The following is a 10,086-nucleotide window of genomic DNA, read 5'->3' as shown; positions in this document are numbered from 1 at the left end:
AACTGTTACGTTGTGAGACTATTTACGTAAAGGGAGCTATCAAAAAAAGTGTTTTGGAAAAGTATTTACCAAACCAGAATGTAATCGACATGGAAGACTTGGATTGTCCTCCGTTATACAATCTATTCTGCTCTACGAAACCATGCTGTGTCCGACACATGAACAACTATAAAATGTGTAGCTTGTATAAAGCATTATGCTTAAAACAATGGTTGATTTACAACTCTTAAATGTATAAATTAATAAAAAAATAAATAAATAAAAAAAAAAAAAATTGTTTTTTTTGTAAAACTAATATATAAATAAGAATTTTTTAAGATTAATTATTTTCATCCTTTTTTTCCACACGCTTTGTCAATAAATATTTTACCTTTATTGAACAAAACCGAAGCGCATTTGGAAGACCATCGTGCATGTTCTGTCCATGGTTTGTCATCATCATCCCAGTCTCTTAGTACTTGACTACAGCAAAAACAACACATTCAATCATTTTGACCATTCATATAGCATGAATCGGTGTAATTATTAGCATTCTTTCAACAAAATAAATTAAAGCTGACTATGTAACTAGCATCTTGATGTAGTCTAATATTATATTAATAAACTATATATTACCTATATAAAAAAATCCGACTTCGCATAGGTTTTGCACTTTTTGCATAATTTTTCTTTGACACTTGTTAAATGTTGCCATACGAGCGACATATGTACTAAACGATATATGATTAGGAATTTTAATTTGACGGACCATTTCTAGTAAATATTCTAGTAAATTTTCGGCTTTCATACTAGAGCTAATTGCAGAGGGTGGAGAACCGTACAAGCCACAAACATCATACGCTGAAGAGAGAATATTCATAAAACATACAAGAGATACAAACACGTACATTTTGAATTACCTGAACTGTTTCTAAAGAAGTGACATTGAGGACTTTTACGCTTGTGTTCCATTATCGAATCTTCACCGCGTACCAAACAATCGAATTCGTTTTCAAAGTCAGTGATGTAAGTTTTGCGTATAGAGAATGCAGCACATCAAACACGTACTCAACGCGTACCATACACAAGTTTAAAGCAACGTCCATTTATATGGAAACCCCTATAACGTATAGCGCTATGCATATATCACGGTGAAATTATTAACTAACTTAAACCCAATAACAATAATTAGTCTAATTGTTGTCGATAAATATGGAACAAACGGTTGTAAACACGTTCAGACGGGGGTCAAACAGGATGAACAGGGATTTGAATGCGTTCAGACAGGTTTTAACATGTTCAGACTTGTTAAATCGAGATTATACGATTCCAGGATCACTGTTCGGTAAACCGACACAGTGTCCCTACTACTTTTATAAACAGCCTACTACATGCCATAGATAGTACAACGTGCTACAAATACCATAGCGTATACTAAATTTGCTGTATATATTTAATGTGTAAAACTCATCTTTGTACTGCTTATTACTACAGACTTATATTTAATATTCATTATGCACAAATACATATAGTGTAAATAAATACGACAATTGAATTTAAAATCTTACAAGGGAAATAATTATAAGCTTTTTTTTTTTTTTTTTACAATATTAAACAAATTTCTCTCATTTTAACGCCCTAACTGCACCAATAGGTTTCTTCTTGTAAGGATCTAAGCAGAAAATTATTTATTTTTAATTTTTATATATATCGATTATACTTTATTGATACTTACAATATCGTCCACCTTTTAAGAATATTTTTTTATTCATGGCATATTTATAGTGCTCCTCTATCTCTGTGTTATTTATTAATGCATCTAAAATTAAATAATTTATAAAAAAAATAATTTATTATCTAATATCTGTGTTAAGTATTTTATATGTTATACTTACTCGAAACTATTTCTTCTTCTCCAATCTCTTCTTCTTCTTCTGAGGAAGATATTTCATTTTCAATCAAATAGTCTTGATCGTCTTCAGCTAAAGTAGAGTAAAACATATATTTTTTTTTTCCCATATAATATATATATTTACATACAAAAAAAAAGTTTTTCTTTAAAAAAAAAATAAATAAACAGAGATTTTTTTGTTATAATTAAGTAAAACAAAGTACTTACAAGTTGGTTCTGTTTTGATGTTGTTCAATATGAACAAGAATTCTTAATTTGTCATCTCCATAACATCCATGTATAAATCATACATCAATTAATGAAGTATATGACAGGGAACAGAACATTAAACCGGTTATATAGTAAAATAATATAATGTGTAGGCGTGAAAAAACGATAAACGATATCATTTTTTCTCATAAAATATAGCCGACAATGATTATTACTGTACGGCGACATCTTTGATGTTTGAAATATGCTTACTTAAGCGTCTGGTAGCTGATGATAAAAATTCTTAGAAATGCAGACGTGTTATGATATAGTAATACATTTGATGTCTTTTATTGTGTTATGTTTCGTTACCCCCTCCCTCTGTAGGAATTGTTGACGAAGACGTTGTAGCGTTAATATTAAGTAAATATGTTATAGTGGCAACGGCGGCCACTATTTGACGTACACTATTTCAATGTAATGTGTATGTTTACACGTACGTTTATCAGTTATCTTTATCAGTTCACATGAGGTTTACCTTACCCTCCAGTGGATGACATCGTAAGAGGAGAACAACCATTTCCGAATGGCTAACTCCCCCACCACTGACATAAAGTTATAGTACGCATGCGCACTTCAATCCGCCATTTTGATTTACTTCATCACCCTCAACTAAGTTACCTATTACCCCCACTATCGTGAGACCACGCCTCCTCCTTACTCCAACAATGATAAGACCACGCCTCCTCCTTACCCCCACCATCAAGAAACCACGTTTATTGTTTGACCTTGACCACGGTCATTACCCCCACCATCGTGAGAGTACTCCACCCCTTCCCTCCTCTATGATAAGACCAAGCCTCCTTTTACCCCATCATTGATAAGACCACACCTCCTCTATGATAAGACTCTCCCCTCCCCTGACCACGCACACTCACAATACAGGTGGGGATGAGGCGGGGGGGGGGGCTAGAACTCTCTATTTACCCTACTAGCCATTTTCAGACTTAGAGATTGTCAAATAATGTATGTTAGAAGTGGCAACTGCACTTTTTGAAGAAAAGAAGGACATCATTAATGCTTTTCAAAGTATTCCTTTATCAGCAAGAAGCAATATAAGGAGAACCGAAATTTTGGCTGATGAAAACAAAAATAGTTTAATTTCCATTTTACAGAAAGCACAATGCTACGCATTAGCGCTTGATGAATCATGGGATATTATTGACTCGGAACAGATCTCAATATTTGTGCGATTTTTTGATGTTGAAAGTAGAATATTTACAAATTAATTATTGGCATTATTGCCATTAAAATACAAGACTCGTGGAGAAAATTTGTTTAAAACTTTTGACAACTTTACGAATAAAACAAATATTAGTTATGATAAAATTGTGTCCGTTTCAACCGATGGCGCCCCGGAAATGGTTGGTAAAGAAAAGGGATTTGTTAAGAGAATTAAGGATAAGAATCCTGAAATGCTTTCATACCAATGCATAATTTATCAAACCCTATATGGCAAACTCAGTACAACACTGAAAGAAGTAATGGACGTAATGATTAAGATTATTAATTTTATGAAGTCCCGATATTCTCTTCAGCACAGGCAGTTTAAACAGTTTTTATCTGAATGTGATTCGGCTTATACAGATTTACTTTAACACAACAATGTTCGTTGGTTGAGTAAAGGTAGAGTGATCGAACGCTTTTGGAACATAAAAGTAGAAGTAATCACGTTCTTGGAAAAATTGGATTCGGAAGAATCAAAATAGTATCATAAATTCTTAAAAAACAGGAGTAATATGCTAGCTGTGGCATTTTTAAAAGATATTCTTGAATATTTAAATGCACTTAATACAGAGTTACAAGGAAATATAAAATTAATTTGTGATCTGATATCAACTGTATCTGCTTTCCGTCGAAAACTTGAAATATTTGAACAAGATATTAAAAATCAAGATTTTATTCATTTTCCAATAATGCTTGAATGTAAAAATAATTCCGATATAGATTGCATAGTGTTTTTAAGTTTTTTGTCTGATCTAAGCAAAGAATTTTCCAAGAGATTCAAAGACTATGCAGAAATTAGAAAACTTTCGCAATTTTTAAAAAATCCTTTTGAAGTTTCTCCAACAGGAGAATGGACTGACGTAGCTACAAAAATGTTCCAATATCCAAAATCTTCACTTCAAATAGAAATTATTGAATTGCAAGAAGTTATTTCATTGCAACAATACAAAACTGCATCTACTGAAGATTTTTGGACAAAGCATATTTTAGATAAGTACATTAACTGTAGAAAACTGGCTATAATATTAGCTACCATGTTTGGCTCCACATACATATGTGAAACTTCGTTCTCCAAAATTACGTTTTTAAAGAATAAATATCGTTCAAGATTAACTGATCTCCACCTTGGAAACACTCTGCGCATATGTTGCACTTCGAGAGTACCAAATTTCAAAAAATTAACTCAGGTCAATAAATGTGATTTTTCTCATTAAAATAAGTAAAGTAAATTGTTGTGTATAAATTTGTATTTTTATTATTTTAAGTTTTATACCTTCATAATTTATATTATATTAAATAATTTGTCTTAAACTATGTTTTTAATACAAAATAAATATATTTAAGTTTTATTTGGCCCTTGAAATTTTTTTTTCAAATTATCTGGACCACCATGCAACATAATTGCCGACCACTGCTATAACTTATTGAAAAGTGTATGGATCAACACAATTTTTTTATGAGAAATAATATTTTTTAATAATCCCTTTTTCATTCAGGATATTAATAAGGAAATCGGAGATCATGTAGCTTTTGGAATATTCCACCAATTTTTTAAAATTAAACACTATCTAAAGATTGCATCGAAACGTTTTTTTTTTATAGTGATTTTAATCACTGTCAGATATCATTATACTTGATCCAACTATGCCACGTCACCACTGTGCCGAGACCCCCCTGTGCTGGGTTTTTTTTTTTTTATTACGATGGATATACGACTGTTTGGCAATATGCGAGAAATAAACTGAACTGATTATTAATTATCAATTGATTTTGCGAATCATAAAAATTATAAATTATAACGTAAACCATTTTATTAAAGAGATGATCTCTTATGTACTTAAAATCGGACAGATGACAAATTAGTTAAAAGTCAACTGGAATAAACAGCATACTTGCAATTTAGAATATGATTCTGCAATGATATAAATTATGATGAGTTAAAGTATCTTGTAGCAATTTATTAAACAAATTAATATAATGCACATACAATATAGAAACTAAAATAATAATATTTATATTTATATGTAATTCGTATTCAATCTATTATATTATGACCTAAGATAATCGGTAGATCGCCTACCGATTATCTAGATCTAGACTAGTCTAGATTAGTCGACATAAATATAGGTCATATAGAAATCCTCTTCAAATGTAATTTCTATTATAATAAATTAATCTAAAAAGTTATAATATACAATGTATCTGTTTATATATTGACTAAAATATTATATAACGGACGGTACTTTTATTTTTTGTTAGATCATAATTTTTAAATGTTTAATTATTATAACAAATATAATTAAAAAATTATACATAAATTACTGGATTATATTGATAGGTTTTAAGTCTAGACCACTAAAGTCGTTAATTTTATTCGTAATACATAGTATACAATGATATAAATAAGAATATATATGTCATTAGAGTAGTACTTAACGGTTTGCTCTTGACCGAAACACATATACACACACGAGTGCTCGCGTAAGAAAGCCCACATGTGTGTTGTACAATAAACATATATTACGAGTTAATTACGGTGAATTGTATAAAATAGTATTTCATATTTTTTAACAGGGAAAACTATAATAATAACTGATTTTTCCATTAAACAAACATATATTTATTTGTATTAATGTAATAATAATAATTAGTATTATTATTATTATTAATTTATCTAAACAGATGATACCCAAGAAAACAAAATAATATGTACATGTAATATAAATGAATTGAACATTAGATACTTTTAATGTGTTAATATTATTTTAAATATTAACTTTATAACAAATAATAATTATATTTTATTTTAAAAATTGCATTCTTGCATAGTAAAAATAAATTTACAATATTTCAAATAATTAAAATAAGTTAAACATATTTATTATATATTGTAAACAATTACTAAAACTTAAAATTATCAAAAACTATATTTTATTTTAATGCTACAATTATATGATTAAAAATATTAATAATGTAAAAAGAAAAATTTTTTTATTTAATAAAAATTATCGTTATTCATCTCTACCTTTAAATACAAATTTAAAGAAATTTGATCCAATGTTTTCATTTTAATTTATCAAATCATCGTCACTCATTTTAACTGTTTTTGGTAAAAATACATAACCTTTGAAGTCTTCATTAGATACTGTAATCATAACTGCAGTTCCAAATTTAGTTTTTTTGTTTACCATTTCTAGTATATCATACTTCAAAAAATCCATATGAATATACTTAGGTTTGATGTTTATTAATTATAGGTACTTAAGTACCTATAATTTGGATTGGGGTACATGTTTCCGTATTCATATTTCCGCATGACCATTTTCAACACGGACATTTTTTATGTACATAACAAATATAAAAATTAATTATAATTACTCAAATTTTTTATTTTCGAGTTACCATTACAACTAGTGATCACCGCATTTAACAATACCGTTTGTGACAATCCTTTTTTTTGTTATTTATTGATATTTTGATATTTTTCGCGTATAGAACTTAAAATTTCTAGTAAATATTGGCTGTAGAAATTGTCAGAAACTTCCTTTTTGTCAATGGATATGTCTACTATCACTCGCGATATTGTGATTCTCGCCGACAATGGGAATGTCGTTCAAAGAAGTGCAAGACTCGAACGATAACAAATATACCAGAGCAAAATGCGGAAATAATCGTGTTCAAAGGGACTGTGGTCTTCGAATCGTACAGGGAACATGTTGAATATGGTACGGAGGACAGGTATTTGTCAAATTTGGCTCATAATATTTACTTGTGAAGGTCATTCGGAAAGTTATTTGCTAAAATTTTTGGAAGCTTGTACATGCGAAAAAATGTTAATTGAAATGAAAATGTAATGAGATTTTAATAGAATTAATGTTTTTTTATTTGTTAAAATTTGCGGAAGCTTGTTATACGGAAAAATGTTCGGATACCTATAATTTGGCATAAATTTAGTTTAAATATTACATTATGTGTATTTTCATAAGGATTATATTAACGTTTTACTATTAAAATTTCATAATTACGAACTTAACTTGTACCTTGTTATTATTTGTCTTTTATGATTTATTATGTTTATACTCTTGGCTCTTTTACATAAATATTTTAATGATTTTTGAAATTTTTAAAATGAAACATATAAGTTGTATACATGTAATATAAATTTAATATTATTCATTAAAAATTTTTCGTAAATTTACATAACTAAATGAAAACGCTTACTTCTATAATTCACGTCGTTTAAGTAGGTATACTCGATTAAATGTGACGTTATCACTAGTTTCAGAGCACGGTAAAAAGAGAAATAAAATCATTTTAAAACACAGTTGTCAGTTGATAATATGTTTTTAAAATAAAAACAAATTCTAAAAATACTGGGAGTGACTAGGACTTCCAGTGGTTCTATGGGTAGTTGGTGTAATAATTTAGCGGCGCATGCTGACATGTCGGCTGCAAACGGTATACTAAACCAATAATACGTATATAAAATTGTATAAAGATAACGATTAAAATTAGTCGTAAGAATATGAGTAGTCGCAAACATTGGTTTTACCATTAGGCGATAAGGGAATATAACAAGATGCTTTTATGTAATGTTTTTTTTTTGTTGATCCGTGGCTGTATATATATATATATCATGTCTATGTCTATCGTCTATGGGCAAGTAAAACACATAAAAATTGAATGATAAAATCAATTTTTTTTATTCCATTTCTTAACTTTGATTTAACCGACTATAGTATTGAAAAAGTACGAATGCCCGACTGAGGTAAGTTTAAGGGGGCAAGATGCTCCCTCAGCCCCGCCTTCATGAACATTTCTGAAAATGTCTTTGTCATCATACGTGAGTATTTTTTCTGGATTCAAAAACCCAAAATTGTTTTTGATTTCTACCATCAACTCGAAACAGTTTTTAATTTGTGAAATTTGTACATCCAAAGATGCGTAGAAAACGGAAATCTTAAATTTCTAAAGGTTGTCTCCTCCAAATTAATGATCATTACAAACCTCTTCATGGAATATTTTTACTTTTCGGGAATGACGTTGAGGAAAAGAAGGGTTAATTTGCCAGCTTTTGGCTATTTCTTCTGCTTCTTTTAGGACTTGATTGAAATCAGATCGTAAAGATAAAAAATTGTTCCTCACTATTTCTGGCAAGGCCACTGGATAACAGTTGATATCAGTGAACTATTATTAATAGTAGTAATATATTAATATAAAGTATAATTATTTATTAATGATTAAGTATAATATATAGAAAACAGTAGTAATATAAATTATTTATTTCTGCATCAGAGTTATCAGTTAGAAGTATAGTTGGATCTTTTCCACAACCAAAAGCATTGTCTACATTTTTTTAAATTAATTGAAAATCAGCTGAATATGACTCTTCACTTTGTCCTTTTGTTATAAGTACACCTAAAAAAGCTGCACCAGCAGCACAAGAAGTGAGTAAAAAAGTTATACAATGATTTTCTGGATCGCATGATCTTGTAGAATCAACAAAAACTATGTCCTTAGTCAGAGACAAATCATGAGCTCTTAACATAATAGAAGTCAGTATTAGTACAGCAAAAGGTTTTTCTTGAAAATATATTGATATACCATTTTCACTATATATTTCTTTTTTTTTATTTATTTATTTCCTGTAAAAATGATTCCATTTTAAAAATGTATCAGTAATATTAAAATAAAAAATTATGTAAAAATGTAATAGTAATATTTTTTTACACTATTATTCAGTGGTGTTCCAGTAAGATGGTATAAGTTTAAAATTGTGACATCTGGAAAATTTAATTTAAAGCTTACAACTTACATTTAATCATATTTTTTACGTGTGAATATTGAATGTTAAAAATATCATATGACTAAGAATTTTTAAAAAAGTAAACTATAAGTTTTATATTAATTTCTTCGAAAGTTACAATATAGTTATACCCTTTTACTTGAACACTAATGAATTATACGTGTTTTTATTTTAAAAACTTTTACTTAATACAATCTGTACAAAAAGGGTAGAGTAACCTATCAGTAAATGAAGTCAATTATATTACAGCTAAACTCTACTTGAAACTTTGTCTAAATTGTTTAGATAAAAAAAAATAGTAGTGTTCACTCTTGATGATGTTACTGTATTTAGGTTACTTAAATAAAAATATTTGTATCATAATTAATTTTAATATCCAAAAATATCATGTAAGTCTGGCAAATAATCATCTAATATTGTGTAATAATTAAAAAGAAAACATTTAATGTAATATAAATATTATAAACGTAATTATTTCATATGTTGTTCATATTTTATCATAAGAATCTCTTGACCAGTACGCGGACCTAAATTTAAAATCCTCAATGGAATGATTATTCATTGCCTTAACACTCTCATGGTAGCTGTAATATTTATGAGATATTAGCAAAAATCCTTAAAATGTTGCATCTAAAACTTTAAAAAAAGTGTTTATTTTTAAAACTACTTAATTACATAATTTTTTAAATTTGTATATTTATATTATAGATTACATAATTTCAAAATAAAATTCTTCAAATATATCTAATGCATCTGTTGGCCATTATATGCTAAAATATATGCAAACATATTTCTAATTTGTACAGGCATTGAGCTCAATGCTAATTCAGCCATTGTTTGACAATAATCTATTGTCTTCTAGTAATCCTAAAGTTTTAGCAGCTTCGACAAATGATGGTTTCAGGTTCCCATC

General features: G+C 28.5%; 1 protein-coding gene and 1 pseudogene across 1 annotated transcript; one reads left to right on the top strand and one right to left on the bottom strand.

Moving 5' to 3' along the window:
• Nucleotides 1–247: 247 nt before the first annotated feature.
• LOC126898122 (baculoviral IAP repeat-containing protein 2-like) lies at nucleotides 248–1,035 on the bottom strand (annotated as a pseudogene).
• A 3,021-nt stretch (nucleotides 1,036–4,056) lies between these two features.
• Nucleotides 4,057–4,581, top strand: LOC126898121 (EPM2A-interacting protein 1-like). The gene has a single exon (XM_050672070.1). It carries the CDS (start codon nucleotides 4,057–4,059, stop codon nucleotides 4,579–4,581), a length of 525 nt encoding a protein of 174 aa, XP_050528027.1.
• The last annotated feature ends 5,505 nt before the right edge of the window (nucleotides 4,582–10,086 follow it).

The sequence above is a fragment of the Daktulosphaira vitifoliae genome, unplaced genomic scaffold (assembly GCF_025091365.1).
Source record: "Daktulosphaira vitifoliae isolate Bord-2020 unplaced genomic scaffold, ASM2509136v1 Scaffold_2, whole genome shotgun sequence".
In the NCBI taxonomy this organism is placed as follows: Eukaryota; Metazoa; Arthropoda; class Insecta; order Hemiptera; family Phylloxeridae; genus Daktulosphaira; species Daktulosphaira vitifoliae.
The sequence above is the reverse complement of the archived record's forward strand: the minus strand, read 5'-3'. Positions and strand labels throughout refer to the sequence as shown.